Below are 20,646 nucleotides of genomic sequence, written 5' to 3'. Positions count from 1 at the left end.
AGTCCACTGAAGCCCAATGGAGTTACCAACAGGGATAAATTGACCCCAAGTGAGCACAAATTTTACCCCTAAAGTCTGAACACTTTATTATAGTTAAGTTTCAGCACAGGAAATGATGAAGCTAAAGGGAAGTGTACAGAATCTAGTGAATCACTTAAATAACCTAGTGAAAATCTTGAGAATCTTGCATATGGCAAAATATAATGAAAGATTAAAATATGATGCAGGCAAAGGACATTCATCTTTGACAGAATAATGTTCAGATAACAACATTTGCTGATCTAAGAAAACATATAGGGTTAATCTGGATTTGAAGGCAGCCAGAAAGTTTTCGTAGTGATTACTACATCATAAACCAGTGGTTTTCAACTGGGGGTCTGCAGACTATATCTAAGGGGTCCGTGAAAAGTGACTATGAAATTAAAGTTTCAGATCCCAGAAAAGCCCTTCCATTTTTCTGATCAATCAAAATTATGTGAATGCCCCCATCTACAGGTCAAAACCTGGAAGCACTGTCATTATCATAGAAGCCCACAGTTTAGCACCCTTTCTCGCACTGTATCAAATGCCGTGCTGAACACATGCAACATTCATAGCTCAATTCTGTTCAGTCAGTTTTCAGTCTAAGACTTTTATGGTAGGTGTTCACAGACCACAGGTTGAAATTCCAAAGGGGTTTGCACCTCCATTCCAAATTTTTTAGGGGTCTGCAGATGAAAACGGGTTGAAAACCACTGTCATAAGCTATATTGCTCATTGCACTCTGACAGACATTGAAATAGCAAATACCTCCTGAATGGCCACATGTGCAAGAATTAAAACAGTGTAAGTATCAAGTTTGAAAATTAGAGGATGTATTCCTGTCTAGGAATAGCAGAACAGCAATCCATGGAAAATTGACCAATATTATATAAATTAGAGAATCTAAAAATAGCCTCAAAATATGCAGAGATAATTTTAGTTGAGGATTAGTGTTCCAAGCAAGGATAAAAAAAATATAATTCTTCATTTTTAAACAGTTTCTCGGCACGCCAATATCAAGAAAAATGTTTCCATAATCATAACCAATTTCCTGTTGAACAGCTCAAATCAGGTTAAAAAAATATCGAGACATTATCTGAAACACGGAATTTAACTTCTGTTGAACAAAGTCCTCAGTTCGTAAAGGATAAAAATATTTTACAGGTTTTGTCATTTTCAGGGGGTCTATGCTTCTTCAGTGTATGTGTATATACATCTTCATGGAGCAATATATTCCTAAAGATGACTCAATTATTGCATGCATCAACACAAGGGGAGAAGTTATCCCTTATTGGAATGCTTTTATACTTAAATATTCAAGAAACCAAACAGCTTTTCAAGTTTTGTAAGAAATGTAAGAGATAGAAGAAAACTACTGAATTATAAAACATTTGGCGTAGTCAGTTTGTAAAGACGGACTGCTAAATTTCACCTTGGCATTTAATTGAAAGATATTGGGTGATTTTGCCTTTAAAATTTTAATAGGCAACTAAACTGAACATTGTACACAGTAAGCATCTTAATGTTTTATTCATTGAATTCTTTATACAGAATAAGTTTCACTGATATTTAATTCACTGCAGTATTCTGTTGGTGGTGCAACACAGGATTACATTAATTATAAACAAAGAACAAAGATCTGACTTTTTAAAATTATAATTTTTATATATATATATATAAAAATTATAATATATATATATATATATTCATTCCAGTTGACAAATAGCATCACAAATACTGTATAAAAACTGAAATCACCATGGAAGCTAAGGCCTACATTTTTTTAAATCTCCAGTTAAGTTTCCCTCTGTATATATTTACCAGAGATATTAGGAACAAAATTCCAGTACCTTGAAAATAAACAAGTCTATGGTAATTTCTAGCAACCACTATTCAAGAAATGCAAAAAACATACAAGAAAAAAATGTTTCTCTTCATTGAAGTCAGAAATCTGTCACTTATACACACTATGTATGCTCAAAATCCATAAAGTTGTGTATATAATGAATTTTAAAATAATCTGTAAAACATTAATTAACAAAATGCCACTTTTCAAACTCAATGTGTGGGATTTAAAAAATATTCAAAGAATAATCTACTGAAAGAACACATTTAAAAGCAATACATTTTAGTAGCAAAATTTGCCTATAACAAAATACATAAAATACTAATCCGAGTTAAAGTGTCAATGTGAGATGCTCAAGACAACATAACATGTTTTCATGTTTATCAAGATACTGCTCTTATGATTATTGTAAAAATGCTCAATTTAAAAAAATTTAAAGCAATGCTTTTCATGGTTTGAACTTTCATTAGAACAATTATAAGACAATTCCATTAGCCAAACTATGGAGAATCAGTATGGAATGACATTATTCCTTGCTTTATAGCAGTACTAAAGATTACCTATAAACTTCACTTTAAAATAGCAATGGTATAATTTTCTAGTATCTTTATTTTCAGTTACTATATATATAGCCATATAGTATTTTAATATTAATCTAAAGACTACACAAGAAATACTGACAATGTCAGCAAGTAGGAGTGTCATACCAAGCTTTTTTTTTTTTTTTTTTTTTAAATGAACCTTTCAGTAAGAGCTAAAGACAATTTCTAACCAGGCCAAATATAAGAGCAGCATCTTAACAACTCATTATGGAATAAGTGATGCAGTCATAATAGAATACACAAAAACAGATGATATTGCAAATATTTTTGGATCTATAATAAGCTTAACTTGAAATGGAGTTGTGGAAATGTATTTGTAACATAAAAAATACATAAATTTTGTAATCAAAGATGAATTTAACATCATGGCCAACTAAACTTATACTTCCACACAGGAAGCAGAAAGTTAAAAATGAAATTCACAACACAAAGACTGAAAATTGTTTTACCAGCTAGAACTTTTAAATATAGTTTTCTTTTTAGCCTACTTCCATTAGAAATAGCCAGGTTTGTTTCCTGTACAGTTTGATGCTTTGTCTATACCATATATAGTAGAAAAATAAATTCTTTAGCAACCTAGAAACAGTTTATAAAACTCTTGAAGTTTAATTTTTCTTTGCTAAACATGCCAATGTTAGACTGACACCTATAAATAAAAGCTATGTAGACAACAGATGTAATGTAGAACAAGTTAAGAATACTACAATTTACAGGACAGACTTTATTATTGTACTTTATCAATTCCTGTGTGCTTTGCAACAGGAATAGGGCTTTTTGTTCTTGTTTTCTTAGAAAAGATAATTACTTGCAAGAATATAACACAAATATCAAGATAATTTATCATATGTATGTACTTCAACAGCAGCCTTGTTTATGGTATCATCTTAATCTAGAATGATAATCCAAGTCATAATTAGAAGTACAATACCTAGGACATAATTGGGAAAGGCAATTTTTATTTTAGGAAAATGGAGTAAATCAAAAACTCTTAAGACCCTTAATTCTCAAAATCATCTATTTACTATAATACATAGAAGACGATTGCAAAATCTCATTATGAATGAAGATTACAACGGTGACCATCATAAAGCTTTTTTAAACTACACATAACATATCCTAGCAGCTGAGTGAACCAAATTTATTTTTTTCCCCCTTTCCAGACCCCCCCCCCCAAAAAAAAGCTATAATTTGAGCATGAAAGAAAAAAACTGCTAAAAGTCTCAAATATTTTTTACGTATGGCCTCCTCTCAATTCTGCTACAATGTGTAGTCTTCTAAAACGGTTACCACCAATTAAATGTTTAAAAAAAATAAAAATTAAAAAAGCAGCACTCTTTTAAAGCAAAATTGGTACCAACATGAAAGAAAAAAAAGTTATAATTAAAAATGGTGCAAAATGTCAGTAATTTTGAATTTTTAGTACAACATACCACAGAAAAAATATGAATACAAATTTGTGATTTTATATATACACTCCAAAGAGGTTAATTGTCAGTACCCAAAGTATTTATTGCTATATATTAGCAATGCATTTTTGTATATCTTTCAAGGGCCACATAAAAATAGATTTAAAGAACAGATTAAATTGAAGTCCTAGATTAAAACATTGTTTGGTTTACAGAATTTTACTACAACAAATTTCATGTTTATGTATGAAAAGTTAATAACCTTATATGAAAATGTCATGAACTATTTTCTACACACTAGATGTGTTCCCAAGTGGGAAAAATTAAAATATCTAAAATATATTAGATTAAGTTTACAAGACCATCAATGATCTTTAAAACATGCAGCTGTTTACAGAATTAACAGTATTACAAAATGTTTAATTCAGTAATGGAACATAAGGAAATAACTAGGAGACATCAAAATTTTTGCACAATATTTGAAATTCACTTTTACAACAAGCATGTCCTTGGCATTGTGCTGTAAGAAATAATAAGCAAGTTTACCCACCCCTCAACAAACTGTCCCACAGGTTTACTTAGAAGTAAAGATGGAAGGTGCAGGATTGTAATATTTTCAACAGTGCATTTTGCATTTTTTCAAAAACCATCCCAAGCATACTATAGCATAAGTAGCCAGGAGGTTACGAAATAAACTACAGCTGGGCCTCAGTTGTCTACACAGAATGCTTGAATGTGAATAACGCTGACAAAAATAGCACATTAAATAACAAAAACAGCCATAAAGCAGGCTGTAAGCACTGAATGTCTCAAAAATGTGATATTTTAAATCATTAAATTTCTATAGAAAAATTTTATTCACAATATATTGTGACAAACTGCCACAGGAATGATATAGTGATTGCAATAAGGTTTCATGCAGCAGCAGCTTTGTACTTTATAGCTATTTTTGTTTTTAAAAATTAAATCTCTCCAGTCATGCTTATCCCATGGTTTTGATCTGCAGTGTGTATGAATGAGGAAATACAGTATGGGTTATAACAAAAATGTCCCATCAGTTTGGATGTGAATTATTTTTCATAAATATGAAGTACATTACTGAATCCTGAAACATGCATGTCTAGCTTTATTTTCTGTCCAATGCCAGGCTGCCTGTGTCTTCTTCTATTTATATAATACCAAGAGGATCTGCTTGTAATTGTGGTTGTATCAGCTGAGGTTGCAATGGTGGTGGTAACTGAAGTGGTACCATGGGTTCCACCATCTGCACTGTGTTGGATGGTGGTGGCTGACATGCCACAGGGTTGGAGGTTTCTACTATCTCTCCATTGTAAAAGAAAAACTGGCACTGCTGAATGAAGGTCTCTATAACCGACTGGTGAATCTTGGTGGTAGACAGGAACTCTCGGTTTTCAAAATCAGGTCTCATCAGAGTTGGCCAGAAACAAATTGATAAATTATCAGCAGTCATAAGATTGGTTCTATTTTGCTGGCTAACCCTGAAATGAGAATACATTTTCAGAACACATTCACAAAGAACAATTAAAAATTATATACAAACAGGTCTGATTTTAAATATTTTCATAAACATGATGTTAATTCAAAATAATATTTTTACAAATATCTATTAAAACAATAGCCCATATTCTTAGATTAGTTACACTGTTGCAAATCCAGAAATGAATAAATTATTTCAGACTTACACAGCTAACACATAAGACTTTGACTCAGTGTTTTACTATTCAAATTTGAATCATGGTGAAAATTAAAATGCAAAAAGTTTTAAAACATTTTAAAGTCGTGACAATGAACCTACAGGTAGAGCCCAGCAACTCTCAGGGGATTTCCTGCCCTGCAAGATAAAATCCATTACTTCTGCATAATGTTTGACCTTTGCACTGGGGGGGGCGGGGGGGGGGAGAAGAAGGCCTACAGCAAATTTTGGAGTGGCTACAGGCCACAAAAGACCTCCCCTAGCACCACCCCTGCCTATATGTCTGACTTTTAAATTATAAATTACTTTTTTTTGCCGATCTCAGTGTTCTGATTGGTCTTTGGTTTAATGCAGCTCTATAGCTGCTGAACAATCAAGCCCTCTAATGTTGTCTCAGTCCTAGGGATAGCCTTAGGGAAAATGGCACCCCCGAGCAAACTTCTATTTTGGAGGCAGAGTAGGGCTGGACGGGCTCAGGCTGTCAGCCCCAACATGTGCGGGGCTAGGGCTTACAAGTGGAGCCTGCCATGTGTGGGGGCTTACAGCTCATGAGCTCCACCTAAGAACCTTGCGACTCCTAGTTTGGGGACACCTATTCTAGAAGAAAAAGACGACAGCATGCCTATAAAAAGAGGAACATATATTTAGTGATGTCTGGATATCAAAAGAAAAAAGCAAGTAAAGATTGAAATATTTCACTTGATTATATGCTTTTCATATTGGCCAGTGATAAAACAGTGTCTGAAATTAAGCTGTGCTATTAAGCAAATTCCCACTGTTATCAGTAGGTGTTCTGCTCACATCAAGATACACAGGTTGAAGTGCAACATGTCTCCCCGCACAGTTACTTTGAGGAATACGCTGTTGAAAGCTAGATGATTCTGCCATGTCAACACTAGCTAATGTCAAAAGAAGAGTATAAATAGCAGTAAGATTAACTTTTATTTTTTAAAATGTTTAAATTTAATATAGCTGGGCAAAGCTGGATAAAATGAATTTTGCGAAATTCAATAGAAAAGTTTTCACCTATTCATTTTGAATGGTTTGAGCCCTCCCAATTTTATTTTTCACAGAATTTCAAAGTCCCATTTTTTTTTAAAAGTTTCTCTTGAGAAATCGCCTCCCAATTTGATGTTTCAGTTTTATATCGTTGACAGCTTGCGCAAAAGCACCACAGCAGCTTGAGTTCCAGCTGACTTCATTTTTTAGGTCTGGTACTCAAGTTCAAGATGCTAAAAAGGTATTTTTAGCTTGGGTGGGGAATAGGGGAAATCTAAAATACAAACACTTGAGGCCAGGTCATGCATTTTTCTTTTTGTTCTGCAAGATGGAAGCTGTTGAATGAAGGGACATAAATTAAGCTGGAAAGAATAAAAAGGTACCAATATGCTGCTTCAGTGATTATCCGGAGACTCAGAGTAATCCTCCATACTGAGGGAAAAAATTAACTGTATTGTACATTTCAGATATTTGTATAGATTGATAGTTATTGTACACCAGTGGCCTCCAACCTTTTTATGCCAAAGATCACTTTTTGAATTTAAGGGCAACCCAGGATCTACTCTGCCCCTTCCCCAAAGCTCAGGGGGAGGGGTGCAGGCTCTGGGCTAGGGCTGAGGAGTTCGCAATGTGGGAGGGGGCTCTGGGCTGAGCCTGGGGCAGTGGGTTGGGGTGTAGGAGGCGGTGAGGGGTGCAAGCTCTGGGAGGGTGTTTGGGTGCAGGAGGGGGCTCCGGGCTAGGGCAAAGTGTGGGGGTGCAGGAGGTGGTGCAGGGTGCTGGCTCTGGGAGGGGGTCAGGGCTGGGGCAGGGACTTGGGGTGCAGGTGGGGGTATGGAGTGCTGGCCCTGGGAGGGGACTCAAGGTTGAGATACGGCCTCCCAGCGGGAAGCACTTACCTCGGGTGGCTCCCGGTTGGCAGCACAGTGAGGCTAAGGCAGGCTCCCTGCTTGCCCCGGCTCCACGCCACTCCCGGAAGTTCCCTGTTCCCCGCCAATGGGAGCTGCGGGAGCGGTGCTCGCAGGCAGGAACAGCATGCCGAGACCCCTGCCCCCTCCTCCCCCCTGGGGCCGTGGGGGCATGCTGGCCACTTCCGGGAGCAGTATGGGGCCACGGCAGGCAGGGAGCCTGCCTTTGCAGCAGCCCTGGTGCGCTGCCAGAGCCAGAGATCGTGATCCACTGGGAGAGTCCCTAGGATCAACGAGTTGATTACAATTGACGGGTTGGTGACCACTGTTGTACACTGTTGAATCATTATCCTGAAATCAAGACTGTCTCCACAAAACAGGTCTATGTTAAGAGACTGTCCCTGTTGACACACAAACCTTCTATACAGGGGGGCAAAAATGAAGACTTTCTCTGCTATGAAGGGCCTTGTTTAACCTGCAACTTTGGAACAGCTCTCTCACTCACTTTCCATTGCTGATTTCCCTGACCATCACCTTTTCTCCTTCAACATAGATCCCCTGCCTCCTTTTAGTCCCTGCCATATCCAACCCTTCTGAGAATGCCAGTCTACCCACATCAGTGACTTCTCTAAGTCCTCAGCCTCTCCTCTGTTATCTCAGTAGATAACACTACACTCCCCTTGACTCCCCCCATTGCAAGGTTTGCCTAATCAAGCACAAGCCATGGCTCAGCCCCTGTCCGATAGCTGTTGCTTATTTTAATAAGCATGACTGTTTCACTGTTAACTTGTCCTCCCCTTCCTCACTGGTCTGCTTTATTCACCTGTTGTCTTTCACCATATGTAAGGTCTTTGGGAGTTTTTTAAAATTACACACATATAGCACCTGGCACAATACAGGCCAGATCCCTGATTGTTAATCTGTGCATATATAACCAACATGAATTTGTAGTGACAGGGCAAGAAATAGGCAGTTTTTAACAACTTTTGTCGGTATTTTATTGATTAGGTTAACTACTGATATTGCTCTGTATATCCTACTGTCTTTTGGATCTTTATACATTTTTTTCAAAAACATATGGTTATACACGCTTCCAAACAGGAATAGGGGATTTTGCCCTTTCAGGGGAGTGACAGAATTTGTAAGCACTCAAGGTATAAAAAAGTCCAAAAAAGATGCATAGGTATTAAAACAGTAAAGTAACAAAGAACAGTACCATAACTAATGCCAATCAATATGGTTTTCTTAAAAAGTTATCTAGTTAAATAAATATGTGTGGTTTTTGTTTTTTAAAGAGATTATACATTTGGTTGACAAAGGCAACTGTGTTGACATAATAGACTTCTGTAAGGCATCTGACTTAATATCACATGATATTTGGATTAACCAATCAGCACTATACAAAAATCAACATAGTACACATTATGTGGACTAAACACTGGGACATCCCAAAAAAGAACTGTAAATAGGGAATCATCACACAACATATTTTCTAGGGTCCTGCATGGATCTGTTCTTGGCCCAATGATATTCAATATCTTTATCAATGATCTGGAAGAAAATATAACATTGCTAGTAAAGTTTTCACATGACAAAATAGATGGAGTGGTAAATTTTAAGGAGAAGTCAGTTCTACTGAGTAATCAGAATTGCTTGGTAAGTTGGACTCATTTGAACCATTTTAATATACTCAGAAATATAAGGTCATACATCTATGAACAATGAACTTACAGAACGGGGAGGGGAGCCCTGAATTTTGGAAAGGAGTGCAATGCTACGCATAAGAGAGCTAATCCCATTATTGGATGTATAAGCAGGGAAATATCAAACAGGACTAGGGAGAAGGTATCTCTGCATAAAGCATTGATAAGACAAATACTGTGTCCAGTTCTGGTGTTCACAATTTTAAAAAAATGTTGACAAATTGAAAAGACTTCAGAAAAGAGGTACAAGAATGATCTGAGGTCTGGGAAACCTGTCTTCCTGTGAGAAAGTTAAGTGATGACGACTTCACAGTCTGCATGTATCTACATGGGAAGAATATGTCTTACAGTAGAGGGGTCTTTAATTTAACAGTCAAAGACAGAATTTCCAATTACTGGAAACTGAAACTAGAGATTCAGACTAGAAATATGGTGTAAAATTTTAACAGTGAGGGTAATAAACCATTGAAACAGTTTACCTAGGAACTATTTACCTATGCTGGATTCTCTGTTACTAGAATTCTTTCAATTCAGTTTAGCTCTCTTTCTACAAGATATGCTCTAGCTCAACCAGAAGTTATGTGCCTGATGCAAGAACTACTGATAAAATGTTATGGCCTCTGTTATTCAGGAGGTCAGATTATGTGAACATAATGGTCCTTTCTGGCCTTACAATCTATGAAACTCACTGGCAAGCTTGTCCCTTGTACCCTGTACTTTATCCAGCAGCAGCAATGTGTTAGATTTTTAGGTTCTTCAGAAAATGATATATTTGTTTTATAACAGAAGTTCCTGAGAATGAATTAAGCGTTATATAAAATTTTAAATGATTTTAATGCTTTATCATCAGCTCTTGAGTGGAGACGTTAATGAAATGACATTTTTAAAGTAACAGCTGGCTTTGTAGCCAATACACACACACACACGGTTTGAAATGAGAGTTCCTTGTGATTTAGATGTGATCACGCGAAAGCTCTTGCTTCTTTAAAGTTTTCAAGTTGCAACTGAATTTCTGCTGTGCCTTTGTTTCTTCAGTTTAAATGTTCCTAAGAAAATGTAGGATTCTGTCCTACTTTGAAATACAGCTACGTATATTTATTAACAAGAACAACAACTGTTTTCTTGTTTTCAACATATAAAATGAGAATTTCCATCTTGGTGCCAGATCTTTGATATCCTGCACTCCTGCCAGGTGTGTGATCTGAGGTAAGAAGAACACCTATTTACTAGGCTAAATATTTCACTACTGTTTCAGCTTTACTGAAAATCAAACTGGTTTTAGATAAGGAATCTATACCTTTAAAATAGAAAACAACCACCTGCATTTAGCTGCCTCCAGACATAAGTCTGCATCTTGTGCCGCAATTACAGATTTTAAGGTTTTAGATTTGTTGTTTATCTGGAAATGTGCGGAGTTTTATCTATTTTGGTTTTTAATATATGATTAAGGTTCACCAAGTTCATGATTTGTAGTGTGAAAATAATTGGTTAATAAATCTGATAGACAACTGGGACATTATCAGGACTCAATGTATACACCAAATATTAAGACCATTGTACAAGAAAATATTTTCCCATTTGCAGTGGAAGAAGTAATTGCAACGGGGAATATTTTGTGTTAATAAATGTAGTACCTTTATCAAGTAGTATAGGATGTATCAAATATTGTCTGTTTTGAACGTATTATGTCCAGAGATATTTACATACTCTTCCTGAATTAGGGCAATATACACATTCTCTTTCTTAAGAACATCTTCTTACATTTCAATGAGTAGTTAATGCTATCAATATTCCATGTACAGAATTTTAAAGAATTCAAAAGACAACAGGGAAGAGGTTGCATTTTGTTAAATGCTTGTATTCAAGGATTTTTTTTAAAAAAATGGGCTCTTCTACATATAATTGTTTCCTAGGCTACATCTCAGAGGAAAAGTAATAAATCAGTCTGTTGCCAACTGAATAATTGAATTAAACTTTTAAGAACACTTAAATGTAAACAGGCTAAAATGGTACACAATACCCTGCTGAGAGGAGTAGACTAGTTATTAAAAGGTCATGTTTTACGATAGAACAAATGCTCAGCCTTTAAAGTTATCACAGAACCTTCTCCCTTTTCTCCCTGAAGTAATTCAACATGCTGCCTAGACCTACTATCTGGAGCTCTGTCTTAAACTCCATCCTTGACCCTCTCCAGTGAGACTCCCAGCTCTCTATACTTCTCTGAAACTGCTCTCACTTACGTTGCTAATAACGTCTTCAGTGCTAAGTCTCAGAAACAGTATTCTATCCCCACCTCCTGTCAGGCTGCCTTTTACCCTGTTGACCATGCTCTCCCTGAAATCTTGTCTCCCTCAGCTTCCATGACTATTCTCTCTTGGCTCTTCTACCTCTCCAATTGCTACTTCAGTGTTTGGTTTGGAAGATTCTTCTCACTCCAAATAATGAGCGTTCTACTGGGCTTCTTCCTTAGCCCTCAACTCCCCTCTCTGTATGCAAAAGTTATCATATAGAGATAGGTTTGTTCTATCATCTATCTTCTCTGTGCTGACAACACTCAGATCTACTTCTCTACTCTGAACTTGTTCTGCTCCTGGTCCCAGCTAAAATCTCAGCCTGTCTTTTTGATATCCACGGGTCATCTTAAACTCAACATGATCTTTTAATCATTGCTTCTAAATCCTCCTCATCCTTTCCTTTCTCAGTCACCATGACAAAACCTGCACTGTACCCTGACATGAGAAAGAACTTGAGAGTACCTTTAATTACCCAGCCTAGTCAAGGTATAAGATATCAATAGCTGGAAATATATGGACAATAAGGAAAGAATTTTCAGGGGCATGGTGTCTATCTCCATAAAAAAGATAAGTCATATTTCGTATAGACCCCCTTAATCAGTACACTCTCTGTAACTGATATGGAAAGTGTAGACTGCCCCACATTAAGATCATGACAGGTTAGATTGTGATAAATCATAGGAGATAGTCCATTTAACACAATTATTGAAGCTAAGCACATACCAGGGAACTAAAAAGGAAATTTTTAAAAATATCTTTTTTAACAAACAGTAACTGCCATTTTCATTCCCACATTAGTTTAAACACAAGGTAGCCTAGGAGTCTTTACATTTTCTACTCAGGAGCCTTTGAAGAAGTTTTGAAAATTGCAGACTTTTTAAATAGAATGTTTGTTTCTTTAAAGCTCTTAGGCTGCCAGTCTATTCCACTGGTTTCAGATGACTAGATGACCCATCGAGGTCCCTTCCAGTCCTACAGGTCTATGATTTTCAAATCCTTTTACCATCCATTACTGTGATCAAATTTAAGGCAATCTCTTGCATGAGTTTGGTTCTGCATACTGCATTTTGATCTGGTTCCACTCTTTTAGAGCTGTTAACTTTAATACCCAACTTAGCAGGACCTTCTTTCTAGTGCTCAGAAAGGTTTCTCTAGGGAGATACAGAAAGCTATTTTTGTGGTTTAATTAGTCGGGGAGCCAAATAGTTTTTTGAATGAATATCTTAAAAGGATTCAGCTGGGAGCTCACAGAGCTGCAACATGTGACCTCTTATTTAGCATTTTATTTTTCAACATGTTACTGTTACAGTGAACTAAACATAATACTACCCTGTAATGTATTTTACTATAAAATACATTCCCAAATAAATCAATTATATAACTACATTAGAAGTCCAGGAGAATGCAACATTAAAATTGTATAGCTAGCCATAATTAAGTCCAGAAATGCAATTATGGTTGAATATTCAACTGTACCTATGTCACTTTGAGCCTATGTATTATAAAATCTTTATACTATATTGTGCTATTTAAGAAATATTAGTCATTATGAGATTTTTCTGCTCTAGATGAAGTTAAGAAGAAGAATATATACAATAATCTAAGAATCAGGGGGTTTCTTAATAATGACTTGAAACAGCCTCATCCATTGCACAGATTTTTTAAAATTGGACAAAAAGTCACTACAATGCACTCTACTCTATAGTCACACCAGTTTAGTTTCAGTTGAGTTAATTCTAATTTATACCAGTGTAACTGTGATCACAATCAGACCCAAGGCTTTTCAGGGCATACTCTTGCATTGATGGGGTGAGAAATCAGATGACAAAACTGGTCTTTTCACTCTTCTTTCCATTATTCTGAACATTACATATTCGTACATACACACGAAGTCATAGTATGGGGAGTGCCCATCTGCTAGTCTAAAGATTAAAAACAATTCCTTATTTGCTAAAATCAAGGAAAAACCTTGACAGCATCAAATGCTCATGTAGACCAGATTTGAGGAGACAAATATAAGATTTCACTCCATAAGAAATATTTGTTTTCAAGCAGTTTTATTAAACAACACTTAAAGATGTTATGAAAAACCAGGAGCAAAATAGACATGTTCCTAAGTACCCCTGTATTCACACCTTACAGGCTACTGCAATGTTTGTACAAAATAAGTCTTGTAATGATTTCCCTCTGTATAACATTACTAGAATATATTTAAAGACAAAGACAGCCTACCCTAGGTAAAAGAGATAAACAGGTCTGTCCTAGACAAAGGAATATGATCTTAACTCAAATTTACATATGAGCCATTGTGACAGGGCAGCGGTAAAACCCCTTGAATGCCCTGCCAAAATGCTGGTTAAGCCCTGCTTTCTGGTAGAGAAGCCAGGTGCAGGGGCCCAGGCAGCCAGCAGAGAGCCCAGATGCAGGCCCTAACGAGGGTCAAGGACTTGAGCTAAGTAGCGGCAGCTGGGCTGAGGAAGGGAAGGGCTATAAAAGCCCTAGAGAAAGCTCAGTAAGGAGGCTAGCCTGGGAGGGGACAGGAGGCTACAGCTGTCTCCTCACCACAGGAAGGGAGCCTCATGGGCCAGGAGACCCTAGAACGGGTTAGAAAGGGGATAACTGTTGGGGGATAAAGAGGACTACACTGTAGCACTGTAAATAAAAGCACGAGGTTGAAACACTGGAACAAGGCATGAGGATTCTTATTTTGTCAGCCTAAGCACAGGGTACAGGGGAAAGGAGGAGGAAACCTGTGACAGCCATAAACAAAACTATCAAGCTAAACCTGCAGAGGCTGTCTTAAGCCTGAACTCTAGAGAGAATTAAAGTGGCTCCTGCCATGAAAGAGACAGGAGACTGAATCCCCAGGTGGCTTTCCTAACTTTATATTCCCAAAAAATTGGCTTTGTTGTCAAAGGACAGAGAAACTCCATCTCTATCTTTCACCTGTGAAGACAAGGGAAGCCAGCACCTTGAATTTCTGTAGAAGGTCCTAACTGAGAGACAGTCAGTCATGCTAGACAAAGAATAATTGGTGAAAGAAACCATCCTAGAGACCGTACCTTGCTAGATTAAGTTATAGACTTTTACGTTCATATCTTCACTTCTATTACTAACCATCTTTACCTTTATTTATTTTACTTAGCATTACTTAAACTATGTTCTGTTGTTAATAAACTTGTTTTATTTTTCATCTAACCCAACCCAGTGCTGTGTTTGAACTGAACTGTTAACTCCAGTTAAATTGGTAGGCTGCTGGGTATTGTCTCTTTAAAGGAGCAAACGTACCTTCTGATTTCTCTGAGTAGTCCAGGGGAGCACTGCAGACTTCAGGGCAGACAGTTCTGGGCAAATTTGAGATTGTAGGTGTGTTGGGTTCATCTTGCCAGGTGTAACCAAAACTTGTAGAAACCAGGGATGGCGCTATTGTGTTGTAAAGAGGCTGCTAGGGTCAGAGAGCTGAACAAACGGTTACTTACCTGTAACTTGTTTCTTATAAATGTGATGCAGACATGTATTCTACTTAGGTGTGTGTGCATGCACCCAGCACATTGGAGCTGGAAAACACTGCCTAGCAGTATTCATAGGGGCAGTGCTCATGTCCTGTGCCCTAGCCCCTCCCCTGGCCATATAAAGGTGGTACCGCCCCAATCTCCTCAGTTCTTTCACACAGAACGTCAGAAGTACAGACTCTGATGCAGACAGCATGGAGCAGGAGTCATGGAATATACATTTGCATCACATTTCAAGGAAAAACAGTTACAGGTAGGTAACCAACTTCAGCCACCTCTGAAGAGGACATTGGCACATACTTGCATATTGGACGACGTGTGTGCATGCAACAATATGGCCTAGCAACTGCACACATATTCAGGCTGTAGTTGAGGGTTGAGCCTGCAGCTCCAGACATAGGTGGGGAATTGCCTGGACTCACTCAGCTGGTGGAAATGCTCTTGAACTTGTAGAGTCCATCAGTGTCCCAATGAACTTGATTCTTTAAGTTGGAACCAATGTTGACTTTCCGCTGTTTAGGAGGAGACTGAGAAGACCAGGTAGGCATAGTGTAAAGTGAACCTGACAGAGAACTTCCTCTCTGGACTTCACCCTTAGTAACCAATCAGCCAGATACGGAAAGATATGAATACCCCTCTTCTTGAAGCATTCTGTTACCACAATCATGTATTTGGGAAATCCCAGGAAGCAGAAGATAGGCTGAAAGGCAGCAGACTGTACTGGTAGTGTTGGACAGCTACCACAAACATGAGGAACCTCCCATGGCTCGGAACAATTGATATGTGGAAATAAGCATCCCACAGGTCCACAGCAGCAAACCAGAAATTGTGATTTAAGGCGGAGAGGATAGTTGCTAGGGTGACCATACAGAATCTCACGTATATGATATATTTGTTGAGATTGAAGAGGTCAAGGACAGATCTCTTCCCTCCCTTGGGTTTGGAAACCAGGAAGTATTAGGAGGAAAGCCCCCATCCCCAATGCTGCCGGGGAACCTCCTCTATAGTCCCCAGGGCCAACCGAGATTGAACCAGCTTGAGGGGCACATTCTCATGAGAGAAGTCCCTGAAAAGGCAATGGGTTGGGAGGAGGGATGGAAAGAAACGGTATGGCATAACCCAATCTGATGGTGCTTAGGACCCAGCTTTCCATGGTAATTGAGCCCAAGATATGATAAAAACAAGCTAGCCTGTGCCCAAAACAGATGGAAAGGAGAAAGAGAGATCATCACTGGGTTAGTCCTGGACACTAGAGCCAAAATAGGCGCTTGCTGGATGCTGGGGAGAGAGGGAAATGGGGGAATGGGAGAGCTGGCAGGTTAAACCCAGAACCAGAGAACCCTCTCTTCTGGGATCTGTGGCCCTTCCAGGAGTAGTCCTTCTTCCTTACAGGAAAAAACGTTGCTGTGTTGACCGCAATAGTGGCATCTCTTTATGGCCCGAGTATATACTCCCAAAGAACAGGACTTAGCTATGGAGTTTTTAAAAGAGTGCAGGGTTTCATCATTTTTTTTCTGAAAATAAATCCCAACCATCGAATGGTAAGTCTCCAATGGTCTGCTACACCTCATGTGCAATGCCCAAATTCTGCAGCCATAAGGCCCTCCTCATGGTCACAGCCAATGCTGTAACTCTGGTTGCGGCATCTACCATGTCCAGAGCTAACTGCAACAGTCTTGGTCACCATACGGCCTTCTGCAATGAGTGCTATAAACTATTCCCTGGGAGGATTCTGGCAACTTATCCACAAACTATATACATGGCTGCCCAATTGACAAGAGTCATATTTAGAGACCAAAACCAAATGTGAGATGGTTCCCAATGCACATTTGCATGGAAGAGAAAGTATAAATCTTCCTCCCCATTAAGTCCATCCTTTTGGACTCTTTGTCCTTAGGGGTGGACTTATATCTTCCCTGCCATGCCCTGTAATTTGCTGCAGTTTCCACCAGAGAGTTAGGAGCCAGATGGGAGTAGAAACCCTCAAAACCTGGCATGCGAATGAAGTACCGCTTCTCTGAATGCTTTGCCATGGGAGGCAATGAAGCTGCAGTATTCCAGAGGGCTTCTACAGGCTCCAAAAGAGCCTCATTCATCAGAAGGGACAGTCTCCCTGAAGCTAATGATTGGAGAATACCCAAGGTAGTGGCCAAATGCCTTAGGAGGTCCTGATAAGACTTAAAATCCTTAGGTCACTGAGGGAGAGAAAGGTTCTGGTACAGGACAGTCATCCAGGGAGGAGGTTTGGTGCATCAGCGACGGATCCTGTTCTTGCACCATAGGATCTGATCGCAATAACTCCAGAGGTCCAGGGGGAAACAAGCTCAGCAGTTGCTTGCAGCCGAGACGGCCTAGTAGTGGGAGCCATCAGTGGGACCAGGTATCTTGCTCTGATGTAGGTCAAGGAGTGGGACCTCAGGAGCAAAGAAGCATCCGAGGGCTTCCAAGGAGGCCACTGGGCATACAGTTGTTGGCCAATAGGCACTGGGCCAAGAGCCCCTGTCCCAACTGCAGAACAGATGCCCATCTCCGTACTGATGGTGATCGAGGGGGATCTGTGATGCCAATCTGATGACGAAGGGTAGGATGACACGGACCTGGGGCTTCAGGAGTCCTGGAGCTTCTCTGGTGACAACGGAGCAAACAGACTCATCTAAAGTCCAGTATGGGGGCGGCATCGGTGCTGAAGAGGAATGGGTGATCAGCAATGGCAGTACTGAATGAGAGAGAGAGAGTCCCATCTGGTACTAGGAGAGGCACCAGTATCAATACTAAGGGCAGCACTGAAATTGACAAAGGAATCTGCTGCCATGATGATGGTGCTGAAGGATGCACCAACATCAGGGGCCATTCAGTACTGGGCCCAATGTTGGCCTCAACTCCACAGTCTGAGGCCCAGATGGTGCTCTGGTGATGACGAACCCAGGAGCTCTGCAACATGGCCACAAGATACCAAAGGCACAAGAAAGGACAAGGCTGTAGAGGCCATATCACCAGCAAACTCTTGAACCAGTGGAGAGTCTGGGACTGAGAGGCAAAGCAGGTTGATGCTGTTTGCTATGTTGCCAGCACTGAGACAGTTGCGTGGTGCCAACATCATTGGTACCAGACTCAATGAATGCCCCATGACCAGAACCAGAGTCAACAGTACAGGCTCTCTTAGTGGTACCAGGGAGCAATTAGACGATACTGCTCCATCCTGTGTGCTGGTGGGAGTACACTGCTCCTTTCAGAATATCAGGAGAAGCCTCCTCAAGCCCTGGAATGGTCCAGATTCATTTTATGGGATCTCTTCCTCGCCATACCAAAGGAGGAAAAATAACAACTGCTTTTTCTTCTTGGGGAAATCCCAGAGCCCAAGCAATCACTTGCCAGATCTGAAGGTGACCACCAATCTGGCACTGAAGCCCTCATCTAAGTGGGCCTCCTTCAGGTGCTTGTCTCTCACCACCCGAGTCCTCACTGTGAATGACTTGCAGATGGTGCACCACTCTTTAATGTGTCCTTCATCAAGACACAAGCACCTTACGTGGGGATCACCGTTGGGGATGCCCCCCGCACCCACCCCACGACAGACAATGCTTAAACACACAGGGCAGCCAACAATTCAAACTAATACTATACTAACACTAAACTTAAACTAAGTGGTACTATATTCAAGAAAAAATTCTTAGAAACTGAGACCGAAAGCAGAAGGTGAAAAACACCACATGGAACTCCGACACTATCCACAAGTGGTCAGAACGTACGGAGGGAGTCGGGACAGCATTGCCCTTATATGGCCTGGGGAGAGGCTAAAAAGTCACAGAATATGAGTGTGCTCATAACAGGTATCGCTAGGCAAAGTTCTCCAGCTCCTGTGAACTGGGTATGCACACATTAAGTAAAATACACAGCTGCATCTACTCGGAGAACCAGGGCTCCACAGCACACAGACACTCATGATACTGCATGCTTGTCTGCAGACTGTAAGCCACAACAACAGAGCATTTAAGGCACCAGGGTTACAAAGCAGGCAGTGACACAACCCCTTACTGATCTAGACTGCAGAACATGACAGTAGATTAAATATTTATTGCATTCTTATGTTATTTAGTTCATTGTATGGTTTTGTGCTGAATTTTAATTAAATAACTCCCAAATCTACAAGTGTTGCACGCAACTGTCTCTTCAACAGAGACATTTACTCAAGGTAGAGCAAAATTTCTTATATCCCACAAAATAGTGATAGTGTCAGATTATCCTACTTCAATAAATCACAGTTTATTTTTCAATTAATCACAAATTAATACGATAGAGTAAGGCAAACCTATTACACAAACCATTAACTCTTTTCTTTTCAAATTAACTTACGTTTCAAATCCACTTTCTTGCATTCCTTTTTTTTTGCCCTTAGTATCAGTTTGGTCATGCATTCAATATTTTTATTGACAGATGAGTGATAAGACCATATAAAATATTCAGTAATTATTAAATAGATTTTTAGTAGTGATAACAATACTAAACCTGTTTAGATGAGTTATTACAAATTTGAAGACATCGTAGTTCACAGGATGGAATTTCTTCACAATTTCTTTTAACTCATGCAGTCGTTCTGTCTTATCCAAGATCTCTGTAGAGATAATAGCAAAACACCAATTTTCCCTATATATTTAAAAGGAAACCTTTACAAATGGTGCTGCCAATTCGTCTCATGAGTTTGTATGGACAGAAAGCATCCATAGTGAAAAGGAATGCCAAGGTGAGAAACAGTATTTGATAGTTACATGAAGAATTGTATCTAGACGAACTATTATATAGTTCCACTTCTCTATCATAGGTAGAACACAGTCAGCGCCTGATAAAATTATTTATCTGTGTTTAATGTTGGAAAATCATTTTAATAGCTCATTGTTGGCTTGTGAGATGATCACCAGTAACTCACTTATGAGTCAGATTTCCTGTCAGATTCCTCTATGTTTTCACTGTTACTACCCAAAATATTTTATAAGACTTTTATTCAGAGACACAAGATTCCCAAAATTTGGGGGAGAGGTTGTTCTAATACATGATTTATGCCCATGAACTGAAAATATGTTAAGCCCATCAACTAGTCCAACTGGTGAAATAACATGATTGAGCCTGGGACAGAGAATTTAAAAACCACTCAGTTTAAAAGAGAAAAAAGGTAGAAACTAGCAGAAGCAGGCAAACATACAAATTTTAAAGAGCAAGTACGGACAACAGCCTAGAGAGTAAATTAACAGAGAAGCCTTCCACACACTATTAAAAGTGCAATGTACATAGGCTAATTTTTCTGTATGGATAGCAATCACAAGTTTATCCAAACCTTTGCAAACAGCAGCTGCAGAAATTATTTGAAATAAATTTGTAATTTTAGGGTGCGTTCTTGGTGTTTAGATATAAGGACTGGCACATAAGGAAAGATCATTCAATATAAAATAAAAAGTTTAAGGTAACAGTAATAGAAAGAGCCATTGGAACGGACCTAATCTCTCTCAGAGTAACAGCCGTGTTAGTCTGTATTCGCAAAAAGAAAAGGAGTACTTGTGGCACCTTAGAGACTAACCAATTTATTTGAGCATAAGCGAGCTGAAGTGAGCTGTAGCTCACGAAAGCTTATGCTCAAATAAATTGGTTAGTC

The 20,646-nt window shown here is 38.8% G+C and overlaps 1 protein-coding gene across 2 annotated transcripts in view; it reads right to left on the bottom strand.

Moving 5' to 3' along the window:
• Positions 1-3,616: 3,616 nt before the first annotated feature.
• Positions 3,617-20,646, bottom strand: part of ARHGAP5 (Rho GTPase activating protein 5) — a 76,280-nt gene continuing 59,250 nt past the window's right edge. For both annotated transcript variants that reach the window (XM_074955826.1, XM_074955827.1), the window contains exons 7-8: positions 19,509-19,614; positions 3,617-5,374 (exon numbers count right to left, since the gene is read on the bottom strand). In XM_074955826.1, coding sequence (XP_074811927.1) covers positions 5,044-5,374; positions 19,509-19,614 — 437 coding nt within the window. In that variant the 3' untranslated portion in view covers positions 3,617-5,043. The remainder of the gene's footprint in view (positions 5,375-19,508; positions 19,615-20,646) is intronic.

This window comes from Natator depressus, chromosome 6 (assembly GCF_965152275.1).
Source record: "Natator depressus isolate rNatDep1 chromosome 6, rNatDep2.hap1, whole genome shotgun sequence".
Taxonomy (NCBI): domain Eukaryota; kingdom Metazoa; phylum Chordata; order Testudines; family Cheloniidae; genus Natator; species Natator depressus.
The sequence above is the reverse complement of the archived record's forward strand: the minus strand, read 5'-3'. Positions and strand labels throughout refer to the sequence as shown.